This window comes from Poecilia formosa, unplaced genomic scaffold (assembly GCF_000485575.1).
Source record: "Poecilia formosa unplaced genomic scaffold, Poecilia_formosa-5.1.2 Scaffold280, whole genome shotgun sequence".
Lineage (NCBI taxonomy): Eukaryota > Metazoa > Chordata > Actinopteri > Cyprinodontiformes > Poeciliidae > Poecilia > Poecilia formosa.
Window position 1 is genome coordinate 15,796 of NW_006800219.1, and position 20,115 is coordinate 35,910.

Below are 20,115 nucleotides of genomic sequence, written 5' to 3' on the forward strand. Positions count from 1 at the left end.
TATAATATATATATGTTTATGGATATTACTGCTAACAATGTCACAGCGCCACAGAACCTTTAAAACCAAAACGTCCCTTTAAGATGAGTGACATCATCTGGAATTTTCATTAAGAAAAAAACTCCAAGATAATTAGGGCCACAATATAAAAGCTGCCATGGCAACAGTGTATATAAAGAACTGGTGACTCATTTTTAGAAATTTCAAAAGTGAGACTAGATGTTTTCCTCATGGTTTATTTCCTTCCTGAAAAAAGAAACTTATTTCATCAGACTTTTTGACAGAGCAGGCCGATGGCATGAATGCAAAATAAATACAAGAGCCTCGTGTTGCTATGTTAAGAATATTTTATAGTTGAATATTTTTTTCTCTGGCAGGTGTTAGCTGTATTAGATACAGACACTGCTTTCCAGTTTTCCCTCCAGTCGGTGTGAGTCTCATCTTGATCCGTCCGGGTTAGCACAAATAGAATCTGAAACATTATATACATACGATACAAAAATAGATTTCACAAAAAGGATCATAAATCGACAGCAGGAAGCTTTATAAAATTACAAATATGTTTCTGTTACAAAAAGCCTTTTTTTGCTTAAATAACTCTTCCAGCTCAAGTTTTGGATGAGAGAGTGGAGCCCGGGGTGTCCGTCAGGTTGATGTTAGCGATCCAAACTCGTTTTAGTTCCAGTTCTACAGAAAGCAGATTGAGAACGTCCCTGCAAGCACTTAGAGTCCAGAAAGTGTGTGTGGACCGGCTGCAGCAGCCTTCAGGGTTCTGCTGCTGTTCTCTGCAGCTGCATCTTGCTGGGCAGCTGACCAGGCGCGTTTTAACTGCTCAGCAGGGGTCCAGAAATCCACTCCCTCCCTCCGTCATGGCTACTCTCCAAGGTGACAGAGAGCTCCTGGGTCACATGCCTGGGGACAGACAGACGGACAGAGAGACACGATCAGGGATCTGAGACGCCGGATCTATTCTCAGAGCGGCAGACGCTTGATTTAACAGGCTGGACGTCGTAAAGCCGTCGTTCTCTGGAGGCTGACTGCCGAGGTTATTATAGTTAACTACAGCTAACGAAATAATGAGGACTGAAATCGGGAAAACATGTTTGTTAGCTGAAGTAAATAAAAATTTGTGGATTCATGAAAAAATAATTACAGGATCAATATTGAAATATGCAGTATCGCATACCTCTAATGTCTACTGACTGGAAGGACGGACAGATTTTCCTGAATGTTCCATCTGCTCCCCTCTCTATTTTAACACAATGGTATGATTCCGTATCCTCACACGTGATTGGCCACAAGGCTGCCATGCTACCAATCACAACAAAGTTCTGCCGTGAGCAGGGCGGAGCCACTGAGAGTGAGAGCTGAGCAGTGAAAGAAAAACAAAGTTTACTCTTTGGCCTAACTCAGATTGTTTGGAACAACATTTTCGTTATTTGAATGAATATGAATACATTTGTGATTCAAATGACTCATTTTTAGAAATTTCAAAAGTTAGATGTTTTTCTCATAGTTTATTTCCTTCCTGAAAAAAGAAAACTGAACCCAAATTTGGATCTGTATATTTTAATTCCTTCTGTTGTAATTTGATGCTAGATTAAAAAAAGAAAAAGAAAAAAAACCTGAACATAAAATCACATAACCTGACCATGGTTATTATAGTTAAGTAAAACTATCAAAAGTAACAACAACTTCGAATTGCTTTCAGCAGCCAACAGGAAGGATGATGGTAGAAATGGAAAATTTATCTGTTTTTCTGGAAAATGTTGACAGTTTTTTGGAAAAATAACAGTTAAGATAAGGATCTACTTACAGTAAATCCACACAGAGACTGCTAGAAATGAGAATTGTGCTAATCATGTTAATTTCAAATGTTAGCTCTGTAATCAAGATGCCAATGTTCGGACCTAATAGTGAGATCCTGCTGAAATTCAGACTGTGTACTCCTAGTATTAATAATTCAAAATGGATCATGAGGAAAAGGCTGTTTGAGTTTCTTTATAGCTCCATATATTAAGTTGGTACCCACTGTTGTTTTAAAAGGACATTGTTGAAAGAACTGAACATATTTTTTACATCTGACAAAAAATGTAAAAGGTTAGTTGTCTGTAATTTGTTTAGTAAAATGTCAAAAACATATGTTGTAATTTGTAGTTTCACTTTAAGATAGCTGCGTCTCATAAACCGATTTTTACTGCAGTTATTGTGTTTCAGTGCTGCAGAGAATAACAGCTCTGCAACTGTTGTTTTATTTTACCATTAACATTTTATTGGTAAAGCAGTTTAAAATGTAACTTACTCGGAATGTTATAAAAAGTTTAATGCTGTTATTTATAGATGAAGAGAAAACAAAATTTAGAAATCTAATATTGCTAGGTCAGAGCTTTATAACCTTAGGGACACAAGATGGAGTTACATGTGCAAACAAAAGTAGAAAAAGATCCAGGAAGCTGGAGTTGTCGCTGCTTCCTGCTAATTTCACAACGCTAGCAGTCGGGTGACAAGGTGAAAGGCGACCCTATGTCTGTGTCTGATGTAACCCAAGACGTCTGTACAGCATGCCCAAGGCCCTTCGTAATCCTGACACATCATTGTGTCTTGGAAAGCAGAGGGTAGGGCCTCCCGTGGCGCTCCGTGAGCGGTCGTTAGCATAGCTGACACGCAACTGAACGCCCACGCTAATCCCAAAGAGCGGCGGGCGCCGTGGCGCAGGGCGGCTTAATTACTCTGGTTCTGACAGACATCAACACTCACTCTCTAATGTCCGGTCCAGGTCGGCGATGAAGTCCTCCAGTTCTTTGGTGTCGCCCAGTTTGGCTGTGGTGGGGCAGGAGGGAGAACAGAAAGATGTGTGGCGTTAAAAGATGCTCCATTTATTTTCTGTGTGATTCATTACAGTGATGTTTATCTGATTGTAGAGCTTCTGAAATGTTCTAAAGTGCCTCAAATTTGGATTTCTCTGGGTTTAATATGGAAGAATGAGACCATGGCATGAAATAACTTTTGGTTCAGCAGTAAAAATGTATTAAATTATTTTAATATTACATCTCCGTTGCTTTTGCTTTTTTCACTTAATTTAGCATTTTTTCAACATGGTATTCATGTCAAATGTTAACATTAATGGAACGATCCCATTCAGCCTTTAATTGTTTTTTTGTTTATTTTTTGACTTGTGTATCTGTGTGTGCACAAGCTAAGAAAAATATGAGAATAATAATATCTTGTCTTCTCTGTTCCTTCGCACTGTCGCCCTGTTTTTTGACATTTTGGATTTGCATTTTAACTTGAGGTGTCCTGACACATTATTTTTCACTTCTGATTTTTGCATTTTGAACTCGCTGATTCTTCCATTTATTCCTCTTTAAATCTTTGACATTGTTCTCCTTCCATAGAGAGAGGGGAACAGTGAATGCATTATAGGTGCTGAGCTCACGTTTGGGTGACATCAGAGGCGGGGAGGTTGTGGTGGGGGAGTTCAGCCTCTCGTCACTGAAGCTGAAGCTATTTCTGTTGAGCGAATCGGCACCTGTCAGGAAGACAAAAGACACACAGATTAACGTGACACCGACACGGCCGACTCTGATCTGTACCAGCGGAGCAGCTTCACTCCAGTCTGCATTCTCCGTTATTGACGGCCTTTATCTACTGCCTGTCATCTACATGCAGCGTGCGCACGTGGCCGGACTGTCTCCACAAAAGTACAGAAAAAAAAAAGTTTTTTCATGACAGAAAATCTGCAAAAGAAGATCTGTTTAACTGTTTGTTTGCTCTGCCTCGTTTACATTCATTTGGTAATCTACAAGTAGGCCTGGGTAGCTATGAGATACCTGTATTCAATAAAATCCCCATAGTTTCACAGTCTTACACAAAAAAGTCTTTCACAGGCTGACACAAAAATGAAAACAGAAATATTTAACTTTAATACGCGCACCTAAAGAAAAATACAAACTAAATTTAGAAGTAGTCATAAATAACTGAGTTATTTTTGAGAGTTTTTTTATGCTTGCCAGCTTGAAGTAGCGTTCCTTTCCTTAGAGTAACTTTAGATCCAAACAGTTGAATTTGTTTCTCTTGTAAGTTAAAGTGAAATAAGTGAAAACTGTAGGAGCTTGCATTCTGCCAGCTGACAGACACGTTGGGGAGAGATGATGCTGTTCAAAGATAAGAACATCTTCTCTTCTCATTAAAAACACTTCAAAGAGCAGAGGGACAGTAATTGTTTGCAGAGTTGACACCTTGCAATCAGAGATGAACCAATCAGGAGTTACCTAACCGATATCCAGTTGCAATTCCCCCCACCGACATGACAACTTTGTCTTTTTAACGATTGAAAGGGATAAAAAGGACTCATTGTGCTCCAGCGTCTTTGTTTTCGGTTGGAGTAGTTTTAAACCAAACATTTATGCATAAAATCATACGCCTGCATAAGCTGCTTCAGTCTGACAGCTGTTGGTTGTTGTAAAATAAATCAAATTAATTATAAAGCCTCCAAAAACAAAACTGCCCATCAGAAAAAGAGCTGGTTGAGACCAAAGAACCAAACTGAAGACTTTTGTCATCCAGTGTTTGGTAGAAAGAGAGAAGAGAAAAACCTATGAATTGTACAAATGGAAATTATTGAGCATGTTTTAATTACCATGCGGTTAACTGATTTACTGCTTATTGCGACAGGCCAATCGATAAGTCAAGCTGAACCTGCCTCGTTGCCATTCCTCCCCAGCTGCAAGTGAGAGGAGAAGACGAGGCAGAACTCTGCGCTCCAGACTGCAGCTTAGCAGCGAGTCAGATGTCAAGCACCTACTTACTCCCCACTCTGACCCGCCCCCAGCAGGAGACAGGGGTCACCACACACACACACACACACNCACACACACACACACACACACACACACACACACACACACACACACACTCTCATAAACAGGGAGTTAGCATCAGTGTTTGACTTGAACTCTCCAGGCACCTCTCATATTCATCTCTGCATCGCTTCCGTCTTCAGTCCTTCTTTTTTCACAGACACATCAACACGTCGGGGGAAGCAATGGGTGGGTTCTCTTCATCTATCTGCCCCTTCATCTGCACATCCATCCATCAGACAGTGAGACAATAGGTCCTCCTTACACTGGACAGCTCTCTCTTCATTAGACTGCCCTGGAGAGGACAGGAATCTGATCCCTTCAGTAAATCCTGAGGTTCTTTAGCTCCAAAAAAACCCAAAAAAACAAAAAACGAGTTCAGACACCTTCCTCCTGAGCCTGTACCGCAGATATTATGCAACTGCAAGACTAAAAACAAATGAACCCAAAATGAAAGCTTGTTTGGATGATAACTGGTAGACTTTGAATATCTTCACGGTTTCCTCTACGTGTAACAGATCGTGACGCACTGCCACAGCTAAATAAAACCTTCATCTTTAATATATTAAAACAATGTAATCCATTTGTGGTAGATAGATATGCATATATATAGATATGCACTTATGCTAACCATAATCCCAGTTTGAAATGAATTTAAGTATCATGAAAGACTAAAAAAGCAACCCTGCCGGCTCCTGCCTGTGTGCTGCGCTGCTTTCAGGAGTGAAGTAAAACTGGAGACGATGGTCTGAAGTAGAGGGAGAGAAAAGGCGAAAGACGGTATACCTACTGGAAGGCGAAGACATTTTTAGTTCAAGCCTATGAAAACGACCCTAATGTAAACGTGTTGCATTTGAACAGCAGGACATAGCTTAATGTCAAGTAGGTTATCCGTTGAGACTCGATTAAATTTCCACCATCACCGTTTCAAAAAATCCCTGATCTTGAATATCCCAAAAGTCTTTTTTTCACACCCTTCATTGGAAGTCTAACCTACTTGTACGTGTGTGTGTGTGGGGGGGGGGTGAAGCATTTCCACATATGCAGGGCTGGAGGATACTTTTCTCTGTGTGTCAGCATTTGACTCTGACCCAGATGAGTATCTGGAGCCAGCTCCACAGCTGGGGTAGACAGAGTTTTTTTTAAAAAACCACTCTATGGTCGAGTAATATATGAATATGTGACAGTAATCTGTGGAGAAGAAGCAAGACTGGGGAAAGCTGTGCCCAAATTATGCTACGGTGGATCTAAGCTTTAGATTTGAGGGGGAAAAAATCTTCCACTGCTGTTTGTTGAACGGCAGACGTAAGCTAACCACGCTGCTGTTTAGGCACCTAATAGACGTCCACCAGGGGGCAGCAGACTTCATATCTGTAAAATGTTAACCTACTTTTACATTTACTCCAAATTTAGAACATCTTATTTTGTAATTTTTCAATTACAATTGTGTTTAGAATTTAAAGTAATTAACTAATAGCTTCATTATGTATGTTAACAGTCACAAAGCAATATGTTTGAGGTGAAAGGATGTCCAAAAATGTCACAGTCTAACAATAATCAATAATCGGAGGAATGGAGTAATGTAGCAATAATTTATAAAATATGTATACATATGAATAATTTCTTAAATATCAGTTTAAGCAAATATTTCACTAATAAGATTATTATTTTTTTTAAAATATGTAATTATTTAGTAATTTATTGGCGACATGCAGCATCAGATGATTTATTTCATCTGTCAGACCCACCAATCAAAGCTCAGTGGGCGGGGCTACAGTTTCAGTTACTTCATGGTGCACTGGAGCAAATGAGCTATAACACAACTGTAGAAATATCATTATCTTAACACATATTACACAAACTTTTTTATATATATATTTTAGATGCTGTAATTTAATAATGCAAATGATACATGGCTTATATTTTATGAACTGTGAATAATTTTAATGCACTTATATTTTACTCATTTATGTCTGTTTTGTTTTGTTTTTATGACCACACGTTTGCATGATTTATGTATTGCATTCTGACACCCTGCAGTGTTATTTATTAGGTATATGACGTTCCTGGTCATATTCTGTCATAGAGTGAGTTTAAACAACTTGTTATTGGCTAATTACTTACACACATCTTAAATCGCAACATATGCAGTCAGGGACGGTCAGTTAAAACAAAGAAAAATCATAAGAAAAAAAGATTAAGTCAGTGACATAAAGACAGAAAAGGCCATATGGAAAGAAAAGCCGGTCGGGGAGGAAGCGGTAACACTCACTGTCGGTGTCGCTGATGCCGCTGTCGCTGACGCTCGCGCTGCTCCTCCTCTTCACGGTCTTCAGGTGCTCGTCGTACCTGAAGTGTCGCTTCTCCACGGGCGACGTGAAGTCTTCGATAACCGCGTCGAACTCGCACAGGACGTCGCTCAGGTCCTCCTCCTTGACGAACTTCGCTGCAAAACGGAGGAGGCAGCAGCTGTCACTTCTACAGTTTAGGTAATTATTATACATGAAACCCTCCGACCAGGTGACAGAGGAGCACGAAGCTAGAGGTTGTTTAGCTTTTATTATAACTATTTTTATTATTATTATTATTTTAAATAATAAAAATGGACCTACCTGGAGTCTTCAGTTTCGGGGACTTCATGATGCCACCAGTCGGGTTTTAGAATATCCGGAAACTTCCTAAAAACGTCCTTAAGATAAAATATCCCAATCTGTCCCAGCGGGAAGCGATGAAGCTCTGATGCTCTGCAAGTATACCCGCTCAGGCCGAGGACTGGCGCTTTTAAACGAGCCCGGCTCGGAGGGGGCGGCGCGTGCGTGCGTGCGTGTCTGCGTGTTCATGTTGGCGCGCGTGACTAATAAAACTTTTCCCGGTTAAACTGCACCGCCTCCCTGTGCTCCCCCCTCCCCCAAAAAGATGTTTGTAAACAACCGTGGTGTCAGCCGCCAAGAGGAGCAGTAATGCACATGTTTTTCTGATGAGGATCCAGTTGCTGTGTCACCGGGCAGACCATAATACCCAGTGACCACACGAATATACAAGAACCAGCATCATCTTCAGTCATATCTGGGGGGTTACTAAGGGATCAGGTGCTAATATCAAATGTTATAACCTGCTATTATTATCCTAACTCGTCACGCCAGGGGGGAAGTAAAGGTAAAAACGAAGTACACTCCCTGCTGATTCCATCTAAGGGAGAAAGTAGCAGCCATGTGAAAACATCCCAATTTGTTTTGTTTTTACGTGTTCTATGAAATGTAAACCAAAAATCATTCTTTTAATACGACCAGGTTAGGTTATGAGTCTGATTGATGGTTTCACAGTACAATTAGTTAAATTAACTACTTTGTCTAATGTTAAGATAATAAATTAGTATGTTGATAAGACTTAAATTTGTATGAGACTTTGGTTAAAGTGAACGTTTTTTATATTCTATATAAAAATATAAAAACGTAAAATAAATAGACAACATATTTTCTAATTACATTTTTACAGACAACCAACTGAACTTTTATAACTTTGTTTATACGTAGCCATGTATATTAACTTTATGACCAATTTTCTGGTCAAAGAGTGATTGTTGAGCATAATACTAGCTTAGTAAAAGGCCAATTTTATGTCAACTAACATCAACAAACATCACTTAATTCACATTTTTTTGTCAGTAACAGTTCTCTACCTGTAGCAGAGACATGTCATACTGCAGACAGTTTGTAGAAAACTGAACAAATAAAAGGTTGAAGGCTAACAGCTAAGCTAGCTCAGGTGTTATGTTTTAGTTAATTTTAGCCAAAGAGAACAACTCAAATTCAATATTTTCCGAATACAATATGTTAATATGTGAACACTTTATCGAAGTGTGAGGCTGCATTCTCTGCCAATAAATGTCCATGTTATCATAAGACATCATATTAGTTGAATTCTGTCAAAGATGTCACAGTAACAAATAGTTGAATTTCATTTTTCATGTGAAGATGCCGCCCTTGTAACGTTAGCATAATAACACAGAAACCGTGTTAGTAAGAAAAGAGCGAGAAACTTATTTTTTAGTTGTTGTGAAGTATAAATACAAAAATGAGAATCTATTTGACTGTTTTTAATTGCGAGGATTAGATAAAATGGGTGGTTTCCTCAAACTAGCTGTTAGCCTTCCACCATGTTCTTCTATTTCCTTCAAATTCACAGCAATTTGACATCTGTCAAATAAAGATAAGAGAATGGTTATGACCTGACAGGACTTGAATTCAGAAAATCTAAGTAATTTGCGAGAAATAGAAAGCATAAAACTGTTTCCTCAGACAAACATGTTCTAAGTCTTGATGTTTTTGCAGAGTTCGTGCCTTCATTATCTCTGAGGTTGACGACAGGTTTATAATTATGAGACAGGTTTATGTACCTGGCAGGGTGTTTTGGACAAATCTTCCAAGCAAAACCAAGCTTATACTGCCATCTGCCGGTAGAACATCAAAGCTGACAAGACCAGCAACTAAAGGACAACTTCCGAACCAAACCTGAAAAGTTTAGACACAACTTCGAAGTCGAATAGTTTAAATCGAAGTTAGTCGAAGTCTGAGGTGAAATGCTGGACGCACTTAAGTCCAATGGACGGGCGTAAAAACTTTGAGACCAGTACTCATTTTACAAGCTCGTCACAATGTCTTCCGAGTTTGTTTTCATCCTCAGTTTTCTCCTACAATTTGCTAACACTCAGAGATTACTTAGTTATTTCTTAAGATGCCAAACGTGATGCGCTCCAAGTTCAGGGCTTATTCGAGTTTCACTTTGATTGACCAGTGAGGACCAAATACACAAAGCCAGTAATCATATTTATTAAAACACAATAAATTACACATCTACTTACATATGTACATTACTTCAGTTCCATTTCCTATTGTATTTGTAAGCCTAAAAATGTTATATAAATTGCAAACACACAAAAAAGTGGTGTCTAATTTGTGTTATAGCTCACGAGGGGAAAAAAAGACGTAACATTTACACTGACATCTAGTGGTCAGAAGAGAGATTGCAAATAACTTCCAGTCAAGCTTTCTAACGAAAAATGATATAGAAGTTGGTTAAATAAAATGTAAATTATAAAAATATCTTGAAAAAGTTGTATCTGTTGTCACATGTTTATATCAGATTTATACTTTTACATTTGCTTCTCTTTCTCTGTTTATTTTTATTTGAAGAAGTCAGTTTGTGGATTATCTGTTTTGGCGTTTTGGTAATCCGGTTGATCAGATCTATACATCCTGAACTACTTTGCCAGACAGTATACATTTCTTCTGGGTACTTCTTCTGCAGGAAGTACTTTGACATAGTGCTGAAAGATGTGCTGCACACATGTATATTACATCTACCTTGTTACATCTGGGAAGATTAACTTTTTTTTTCTTTTTAACAAACTTTTTTCTTATTTCACTGCAACAAGGACATTTCATATCAAATGCTGTATCCAGATGCAAATAAATATAAAAACCATTTATTATTTTCAATCTTATGATCTGATGATGACGAACATCTTGGTGTTGGTATGAGATCCCAATAAATTATGTTAATGTTTGTGGTTGTAAAGGGACAAAACTGTAACATGTTCCAGGGTTGGTAATAATTCTGCATGTCTGCCTCGACATTCCAGACGTTTATTGAGTGTTTTTTCCTTTGTTTTCTCAAGCAGGTGTCACTCAAAGTCGCAGCCTAGAAGCTCTAGTCTCATGGTGATGGAGTTCGACCAGCTTTTGGGGACGACTCGGATAAAGCGAGTGAAGATGGGAGGATAGATGTAGTTCCTCACGTGGTCGTTGTTGTTTGTGTTTCCATCAAACACCTAGATGAATGAAAAAGAGAGAGAGAGAGATAGAGAGAGGGACAGAGAGAACGTCTTTCAACATCAAGAAAAGCTTCAGTCCGAGAAAGCATACTTGTGCTCTCTACATCGACTCACCTTTACAGTTACATCATCACTGTCCATGTAGTAGGTCCAGTGTATCCCATTGTCACTGTACTGAAGGGCAAACTTGCTGACGTACATCTCCTTCATCATAGACTTGGCTCCCTGTGTTATGATGCCTGTGATCTTCTTAATGCGAGGCAGTTCCACCTGGAGCCACTGGTTCATGTCATTGTTCTGAATAAAACACAGCACAAAGACACTTTGTGAAATAGCTGACAAATTTCCCAAGGTTTCACCTAATTTATGTCTACACAGAATTAGAACAATTTTTATTGGAAGTTTTTCCATTTTGTCACATGACAACAAGTGATTTCACTGTATTTTATTGGCACTCTATTTAAAAGACCAAAACGAAGAAGTGTACAGGTGGAAGGAAAATAATAGATGTTTGTCAAAATTCCTCCAGAGCTGAATGTCTCCAGTGATTACTACCTTAGCTCTCCATGCGTTGATGGCACCCTGCTTGTTGAGGCGACCAAGAGAGGCTTTCCAGTTTCCATAGTACCACCTGGACTCCTGAGAGCTGGCTGTGATGCATCTGTCCTTTATCAGCCCGCTCTCCATCCCCAAAGGCACAGAGCAGCCTGAACACAGACAAGCATAATCTTTCAATGCTTTAGCCACTAGGTTAGGATGTAGCTGGTCATGGAGTTCAAGGGGAAATCGACTATTGATTACCTTTCCTTTTTCTTTCTGTTTTTTTTTCTTCCTTTTGGATTGCTCAAAGTAAAACCAAGGAGAGCTTCACCTACCGTTATAGTGATTTGATTGGCGCTTCTGTCCAACAATCTGGAATCAGTGTAATTATTGCTGTAACTGCAGACCAGTGAAGCTAATGCTGTATGATGATGAGCACCATTTTGTAATTAAAAACAGAACCAATTTTTCTTCATATGTACCTGAACCCTAACATGCCTATCTCAGATATGATGTAGATAGTTGTGTTATAAAACACTCCAATCAGGCATTACATTATGACTACTGAAAAGTAAAACAATTAACACTTATCTTTAAATCATGACACCTGCTCTGAGTGGCATAAACAAGTCATTGCACATAAACAATGAGCAAGTCATTGTTTTTCTTGTTGTTTTTTTTGTCCACAAAAAACTAGAAGCAGGAAAAATGAGCAAGTGTAGGTTTAACAAACATCTGATTGTGATGGTTTGAATCCCGGATCACAGCATCTCCAACGTGACCGTCTTTGTTGGGTGTTCCTGTTCCTCGTCTACAGTTGTGGGTGTCTTATCAAAAGTGGTCCAAGAAAAGAACAGTGGTCAACCGGGACATTGGAAGTGTGAAGCCATCAAATAAGAAAAAAGATTTGGGTTCCTGAGTCCAACTGTTGGAAATTACAAACCCACAGCAAACCAAACTAGTGTCTCTTTGACTTTCATCCACATTTACTTGCTAATCAAAACTCTTACCATCAAGCTCACAACCGTAGAACTCCATGCGGATTGTTGCCGCATTGTACCAGGTGATGGGGTGGAGCCTAATGAACTGTCCAATCAAAGGAGGAAAGAAGGTGTTTCTCTTTGTCTGAGAGGCTTCCTCGTTTCCTTGAAACGTCTGAGTACACAAAGACAAACACGGGGGCATAAACAAGTGATCGTGCGTGTGTCCATTCTGATAGTGAACGATTCAAACTTCCCTACCTTCCAGAATTCCCTGCTGTCGCCTTTGTAAAAGATCCATTTCCGGCCATCATTGCTGTACGAGATGGAGAAATTTGTGGCATACTGGGGCTGCAATAGCTGCCAGGCTCCTTGTGTGGCCACCTGGCTGATCACAACTGGCCGCTTGAAGTTCACCTTATAGCGGAGGTCCACAGGTAATAGATTAAGTATTTTGAGTGCTTTCTTTTTGAACATAAAACGTCAGATATTCCTAGTTCCTGTTTGGAAAAGCAACAGGAATGTCCCCTGAACACTGGAAAAGTTGAGCTAGCTGGGAAATCCAGATTTTTGTATCCAGTATGGCAGCTTCCATAAGAATGTCTTTCTGACAGTTTTTATCTCATTAAACTAGTGAAAGCCAAAGTAAAATACATATCTTTGGATGTGTTCCTTTTGTGTTTAAATACAAAAAAATAGCCTTAACAATATTATTATTGGCTTGTGTTGCCAATAGTAGTTAGCGCCAAGGTAAATCCCACCATTCAGAAAGTCTTTCCTGTCTAGTTCCAAGATCTGACTTCCAAATCAAACTGAATACAGCACAAGCAGGACGGAAATGTACAGGCTGAAAAATATAGGACTCCTACCTGAATCCAGTCGCCTTTCTGGTCTGTGCTCCATGCATTGTATTTACCCTGGTTATTTAGCCTGGCAAGATCGGGCACCCAGTATCCTTAATATGTGGACAAATATTTGTATTCATATCATTTTCAAAGTGGCTGGCTGGAACAGAATATCAGGAGGGGTATGACTACCTCTGGAGCTGCTGGCTGTGATCTGGTCATTTTTCACGCTGCCCGACTCAAGACCCATAGGATGGTAGCAATCTTAAATATAAAAAAATAATCATGGCTAAAATACAACACATCAATGTAAGACAATTGCTTAAGGAAAAAAAAAAGTTTTTCAACCCCAAAAATTGTTGTTGGATTGACTATATTTAAAAGATGAACAATTTCTTTACTAAATTTACAACTAATAAGCACCCTTGTCAAAACATGTGTGAAAAACTCACTTCACAATAAATTTGTCTTTTATTCCAAAAGCATAACTTTAAAAAAAAAAAAAAGAAATCTAGCTTTTAAATTTAAACAAAACTCATATAAGGAATAATTGTGTTTAACAAAAGGAATTGATCAAAATTATACAATTTATCAAATTTAAAGCTGTGTAACTTAAAAAAAGCAACATGGTTTTTACATATCTGATAAAACTGTCAATACGTCATGACATTGTAATATAATACAGATAATCTATGAAAAAATAGTTCCTTTGCCTTCTCCCTATGGACCTTCTGTCATCTACATGAACACACCTCTGTCAGAAACAACCAATCACTGCCAGGAGGAGGGTATTAGTGCTGTCTATAACCCTTGTGTATGAGCAGGTACAAATTAAAAAATCTAAATATAACCCTTCTTGCATTTTCTATTTAAAAATATGGAATGTTTTAATTTCTATATTTAAAAAAGTTAAAAAAATATATATACTTTGAATTTCAACTATTCTGATCTGTGAGTCAAAAACATTGGACACCTCACCTACTGACTTTAGGGCTCTTGTATGTATCTTTACCAGCAAGAGTAATAATTGTGTGGGTCACTCTACCCAAAATGTAAACTACTTGTCATTGCCAGTTTTTTAGTTTTATAATAAATTTACAACATACGACTATGCACAGCTGTACTCACCATTATCTAGAACCAGGAAGAGCGTCTGCATCCCCTTCTTTTGGTTCATACCAACTTCCGTCTCCAGCTGCCACAGCCCAGGTTTGGATGGATGCATCTCCAGAGTTGCAAAGCTCCCTGCAAAAATCCAACAATGTTTTACAAACACAACATGGATGTTCTTTATATGAACAGGTAGAGAAGCTAATCTGTTTCTCACCAGGCAGCAGGGGAAACACAGACTGTCTGTAGCTCTTGGTCTTCACGTATTTGAACGTCTGCCCATGGAAGTAAACGCTATGAACGTCTTTGGGAGAACCCATGTTGATCAGGTGCCACCGCACAAGCTGGTTGGTGTACATCCTCAGGCCCTTAAGGCTATATATTATTCCATTGATGGCTACATAAAAAAAAAACACAGACAAAGCAGACAATTGGTTCCTCCAGGCTCTAACATATCGTTTAAAACATCTTGTCATATCATCCTCTTCTGAAATAAATTGATACGGTTTGAGCAAGACAAAAAGGTCATGGATTGTTACAGTGGAACTTGAGGTTCTCCATGTTGTAGTCATCCCAAACTCGTTTTCGGTACTTTCTTTGCATGACCTCCTGGTTTTCATTGTGGTACCAGCTCTGAGACTCATCGAAGGTCATGAATAGCAGCACAAACTCCCTCGTGTCGAGTGGCTTGTTCTTCAGAGTGCCCTCTCGACACACCAGCAAAGGACCAATTAAGCCGGTGTGAATGTCCTTCTCCTGCAAGAAATGTTTTAGAAACACATTATTTATACAGTGTGTTGCGAAGCCTTGAACTTGTACTTATTTTTTGATGGTGCAACTATCCAGCTACAAACCACAATGTTTTCTATTGGAATTTTGTGAGTTAGAAATATTATTGACTCGAATAATATTATAACGTTCGTTTCCAAATGAAAGTTTGGTGAGTGCTCCATGGCACACATATCGATACATTGCTACAATTGATCTGTTTTAGGCCTAAGAGTTTTGTCAGCAAACATTAGAGAACCAAGAAACACAGCAGACAGGTCAGGGAAAAGCTACAAGAGGGGTTTAAATCGGGCAAGAAGCTCTGCTTGTTTATCACTGGGTATGTAGGTTAACGTGACGAAACTGTGGAAGAAGGTTTCTCTGGTAAACCGCAACTACTTACGGGATTAACACCAGAGTAGTATGCCCAGGTCCGACACTCAGACTCATCCGGAGTTGGCCCAACCATAGGACTGATTTTCCATATGTATGTGTAGGTGGTGTTGGGTTGAACTTCGTTGTCATATTTATACCAGTACTTGGAGCCGTCCTCGTAGGACAGACCCTCAAACTGCTTTGTATAGAAAACCCCATTAGGGTGCAGGGAATATGGACGGTTGGCGTTGTTCTTGAACACAATCTAAAACAAGAGACAACGATTGATTTTATCATAGAAAGGTCACAATCTACCAGAGTTATTTGTTTACTCAATTACAGCAAAAAGACAGTTTTCTTTGCTTAGCCATTAGTACAGTGGAACCCCCTCTTCTTTTTTTTCAGTGGAATGTAATTCAAAATTATGCGTATAAAATTCACCTATTAAATTTGTTCTTAGAGCATATCTAAAATATTTGACAGATAGTGCTGCTTGGGAAGTTGAAATACTGAGGTACAATGCTAAATGTCACACCATTCGCTGGTGTTTGCAAAGCAGGTACTCCAGGTGTAACCCTCTTCATTTTCGTCAATGGTGATTGACTGTAACGCCAAGAGTAGCGATAAGGATGATTGGAGACGTTACCTTCTACACTGTGCTCATTGATAAATGTCTTTTTTGTGTGTGCTAGAGCTATTAAAATAGCTATTATAAGCATTTTTAGAGGGATAATAAAGTCCTGAAGGTAAAATTTAGATGCTAACAGGAACCCTGTGCTCCAGCATTCCAAAACATAGATTTTTTCTGCAAAATAATAAAACATTTATTTCTCAAAATAACATTTTATCTTCACTTCTGGTTTGCATTGTGAATTGGTTGTTCTGAAGGCTTAACCAATGGATGCTCTTAGTTTAGTCTTAAGCTAATATTAATTAACTTAGGACTACTTTGAACTATGTAACTCTGCTTCTGCTTCCTACCTTTTCCACAAGGAGTAGGAACAGGACAGTGGATATCCTCACACTGTATCAATTTTTGAACTGTTACTAACAAACAAACACTGTGAAAACTGTAGTAAACTATAACTCTTAAGTAGACTATAACTCTTAATATTAAACAATTTTCCAATGAATAACTTTTGTTTTGATCTAAAACTTGAAGGGTGACACTGTACACGTAGCTTACTTTTACTCTTGTGTGGTCAGTTTATTAATCTCCAAATTTGTATCATGCATGTATGCAAGTGAAAAAGTAGTCAAATAAAGAATAAAATTCAAAATCCTTCTGAGAGCAGCTAACTTACCATGATGCTTTGTCCGACCTCAGCTTTGATAACAGGCCCAAGGATGCCTAGATGCTCATCCATCTCCCCGCGGAGATCAGGAGCGCTGAAGCTCGCATCCAGGTAACCTCGGAAAACAACTTTGGTGAATTTGGTCTCTAGCATGTTTTGCTGTGACTTATCCTGTCTCCTGTGGTAATAAAACAAACATCACATGAACTAAGTACTTTTTTTTTTTTTTAAATCTTCGCCTTCCCCAAAAATGCGTCCTCCATGTTCTTATTTGTGAGCTTACCTGTGTCCGTAGCCAGCATAGTCCCATTCAACTTCTTCTGCAGCAATAAAGTATGTCTTGACATCAGGACCTGATAACTTTAAGTAGTGTTTAGTAGTTTCATCCAGGTTGAGATTCTTAATGTCCTCATGGCTGCTGTAGGGGTCTTTGAATGACACATACTCATACTCATTTTGTGTCACGTCTTGTTCACTCATATCAAGTTGCTCTGGTTCATCTGCAGGGACATACAGCTGATAGTCACTGAAATCGGGTCGGGGCAAAGCAATGACTATGGGGAAGTTAATCAACTCCTCCTCCTTGGTGACAGTCTGTGGTGGATTGGGCCTTGCCCCACGGGGGGTGAACTCTGGGTTTAATCCTCGTGGGGAAAAGGGTAAACCACTCCTGGTCTGAGGCTTGTACACCTTCCTCCTCCTTGTTTTCATGCCTTCACCTTTCTTGGGTCTTTGTCTGAGGTTCACTTTTTTGTACTTTTTGGGAGGTGGAGTTGTCCGTGGTGCTTCGTTCTCAAAGTATTTTTTCATGTGATCAGGAATCTCCTCAGGTACGGTGGAGTGAGTTCCATCATAAGTCCAGTTGTGGCCTTGTGGGCTCAAGGAGACAGTTTTGATTGCCTCTGATTTGTTTTCTTTAACATAGATAAATATTTCCTCACTACTTTCTGAAGAACCCAACTCGTCAGAACTGAGCAGCTTCACTGGACCACCAGAAAGAGAATGGTTGGATGAACCTCTCGTCTCGTTAGAGAAACTTTCCATTGAAGAAGTATTGGACAACTCCCCAGGAAGAAGTTCTTTCTCGGAGCTCCTCCCTGCTGAACTTGATTTGGAGATGTTCACTGTACTGTCTTGTGATAGCTGATCTACGTTTAAAAGATGTGTTGCATTCTCAAGGCTGGAATTGGCAGAAACACTCACACCTTCAGTGGCATTCATTCGTAGTCCAAGTTCTTGCTGCACAGTCATGTTTGAAGAGTTTCCGCCATTGTTTCCTGTGGTCTCCACTAACTCAAGGCTGGTGAGGTTATCTTTGACCATGCTGCTGTTGTCAACTTCCTTATCATCAAGTCCAAAAAGGGACAGTGATTGGTTTATTCTAATGGGTGGCACATCAGTTGACGTGTTATGGTCATCCTCAACTGTTGAAGTCTGTTGAAACCAGTGAGTGCTGGTTGGGTCTCTGTCGGTATCAGACGCGCGCCCTTTGTAGAAGAACACATCGCCCCGAGTGAGTTGCACCTCAGTTTCATTGGGAAAGAATATGTCCATAGAGATGTTGCTACTGCCAGATGAATTTGATTCTGTTGTTCTATCTTTGGTATTTGTTGGCAATGTAGTAGTAAGATTAGTTGTGTCTTGTGATTGTACTGGCATGGTCTGATTGGTGGACTCTTGTTTCGCTGTGGGTAGACTGGCTATCTGTAGAGCCCCCATAGTGATAGAGGTGGGTTGTTTGGATGAAGTGGAAAGGTTGACAATGTCTGCAGAGGCATTCCCATGAGCTGTTGAACCTGTACCATTGAGACGTGTTGAGTTCAATGTCCCAGCAACTGTAATACTAGCATTATTTGGACTGCCTGCAACCACAGAAACAGTCCTGTTGGTGGTTGCTGTGCTTTGATTGCTCAGTGAATCACTGTTGCTGTTGAGAACAGTTGTGTCATAGTCAAGGAATGACTGAGTCCTATTCTTCTGTACAGCTGTTACATGTTTACCAATGCTGCTGTTGTGCAAGTTATGTTCTGTAACATTTTGGTTGACTACAGATTTCCATTGAGTATCATTCATTGCAGTCTGATTTGAAAAGAACTCAGTTTTATTCTTTGTGTCCTTTACATTAGGACTAGCATTGTCGACCGTAGGAGCAAAATCAGAATCATCATACTTCATATCATAGTCAAATAAACTCAAGTCCAGTATCTCCAGATCAGAGTTACTGGACTGGTTCCTCAGCGACCGCAGACCTAACTCGTCTGCAAACATGTCTGTGTAGATATCGATCTCCACTGGTTCTGTGGGTACAGATTTTGATACCTCCTTTTCTTTTTCGATATCCTCAAAAGTTGGGGGCTTCCACTGAGTAAATTCATCAACTCTGTTCTTGTCATTGTCCTCATACTCATATTGGAAATCACGGTAGCACTCAACATCTTGAAACTTCACACGCATTCCCTTTGTTGTTTCGTGAGTATTCAACGATGCCAAGAGCCAGACACCTGTTGTGAAACAAATACAAATACAAATGTTTGGTAAACAAGATTTACGGATTAAACAAAGTGATAAAAAAAAGTGACTTTGTAGATGGCTGTTGTCACCTATGTTGTCCATGGTTATCTTGATGGTTTCTCCAGTCATTGGATAGAGGCTGAGAATGTCTTCAGTTCTGTGATTCAGCTCGAACGAATGGCCATAGAAAGTAGCTGTCTGAATGTAGTCCTGTGCTCCAATGTTGGACACATGCCACGTTGGAACCTCACCGTTGCAGAAGCCCAAATCAGGGCCACTCTCAAACACATAACCATTTATTGCTGTAAGTTGAAAGAAGATGGAAATCAGATGTCTGAGAAACAGCTGGAAGAAATACACAAGAAGTCCCTACAATTAAAGAGTACATGTGGATACAGATAAATATTGCATTGGGCTAAAAGGAATGTTTTGGATGATGACTTTATCTCCTTTTCATCGGTACCGTTATCAAGACCGGTGCTGTTAACTGAACTGTGGTAGCAGTGAGACTCACTGTGCATGACATTGGACTTATAAAAGTCTTGGTCGGCTTTGTTGACTTTGGATTGATCATAGCAACGCCGAATGTTTTCGTCCAGATACCAGCTCTTGTTCTCATCGAACACTGAAAACACAGCATGCTGTTCCTTGTCCGCTTTCAGCTGCAAAAACAAAGGGAAGTTTTTTCTCAGTTACTTCTTAGCTCATCTTTGAAGAACATGTCACAGGGTTATGAATATGCTAAAGGTCTTTTCTTCTGCACATCTTTCTTTAGATGACGTAACTGAAGGATTCTTCAGTTACGTCAAAATCCAGTTGAACCAAAATTTTGATGATGATCCAGCTATAGCTGGATTTGGATTGTAACTATTAGTTCCTTAAAGCCCAGAGAACACTTCTGATGTAATTTGGAGCTAGATGAATAAACCAAACAGGAAATCGCATAACCTGACCAAAGTTATTATATTTAACAACAATATATATATATATATATATATA

The 20,115-nt window shown here is 39.4% G+C and overlaps 2 protein-coding genes across 3 annotated transcripts in view; both read right to left on the reverse strand.

Moving 5' to 3' along the window:
* Positions 1-227: 227 nt before the first annotated feature.
* On the reverse strand, positions 228-7,626 carry rgcc (regulator of cell cycle). Of its 2 annotated transcripts, XM_007571393.2 has the most exons (5): positions 7,472-7,624; positions 7,132-7,305; positions 3,437-3,529; positions 2,758-2,820; positions 228-912 (listed from the first exon to the last, which is right to left on the reverse strand). In XM_007571393.2, exons 1-5 carry the CDS (start codon positions 7,497-7,499, stop codon positions 905-907), a joined length of 366 nt encoding a protein of 121 aa, XP_007571455.1. In that variant the 5' UTR covers positions 7,500-7,624; the 3' UTR covers positions 228-904. The 2 variants fall into 2 exon arrangements, with proteins under 2 accessions (XP_007571455.1, XP_007571454.1); XM_007571392.2 differs by lacking the exon at positions 228-912 and having other exon boundaries at positions 2,747-2,820; positions 7,472-7,626.
* A 2,038-nt stretch (positions 7,627-9,664) lies between these two features.
* f5 (coagulation factor V) overlaps positions 9,665-20,115 on the reverse strand; it is a 19,941-nt gene continuing 9,490 nt past the window's right edge. The window contains exons 11-25 of the mRNA XM_007571394.2: positions 19,631-19,778; positions 19,206-19,418; positions 16,889-19,106; positions 16,615-16,783; positions 15,339-15,575; positions 14,707-14,923; positions 14,385-14,564; positions 14,186-14,302; positions 13,250-13,321; positions 13,082-13,167; positions 12,474-12,629; positions 12,243-12,387; positions 11,248-11,399; positions 10,807-10,989; positions 9,665-10,689 (exon numbers count right to left, since the gene is read on the reverse strand). Coding sequence (XP_007571456.1) covers positions 10,543-10,689; positions 10,807-10,989; positions 11,248-11,399; positions 12,243-12,387; positions 12,474-12,629; positions 13,082-13,167; positions 13,250-13,321; positions 14,186-14,302; positions 14,385-14,564; positions 14,707-14,923; positions 15,339-15,575; positions 16,615-16,783; positions 16,889-19,106; positions 19,206-19,418; positions 19,631-19,778 — 4,440 coding nt within the window. The 3' untranslated portion in view covers positions 9,665-10,542. The remainder of the gene's footprint in view (positions 10,690-10,806; positions 10,990-11,247; positions 11,400-12,242; positions 12,388-12,473; positions 12,630-13,081; positions 13,168-13,249; positions 13,322-14,185; positions 14,303-14,384; positions 14,565-14,706; positions 14,924-15,338; positions 15,576-16,614; positions 16,784-16,888; positions 19,107-19,205; positions 19,419-19,630; positions 19,779-20,115) is intronic.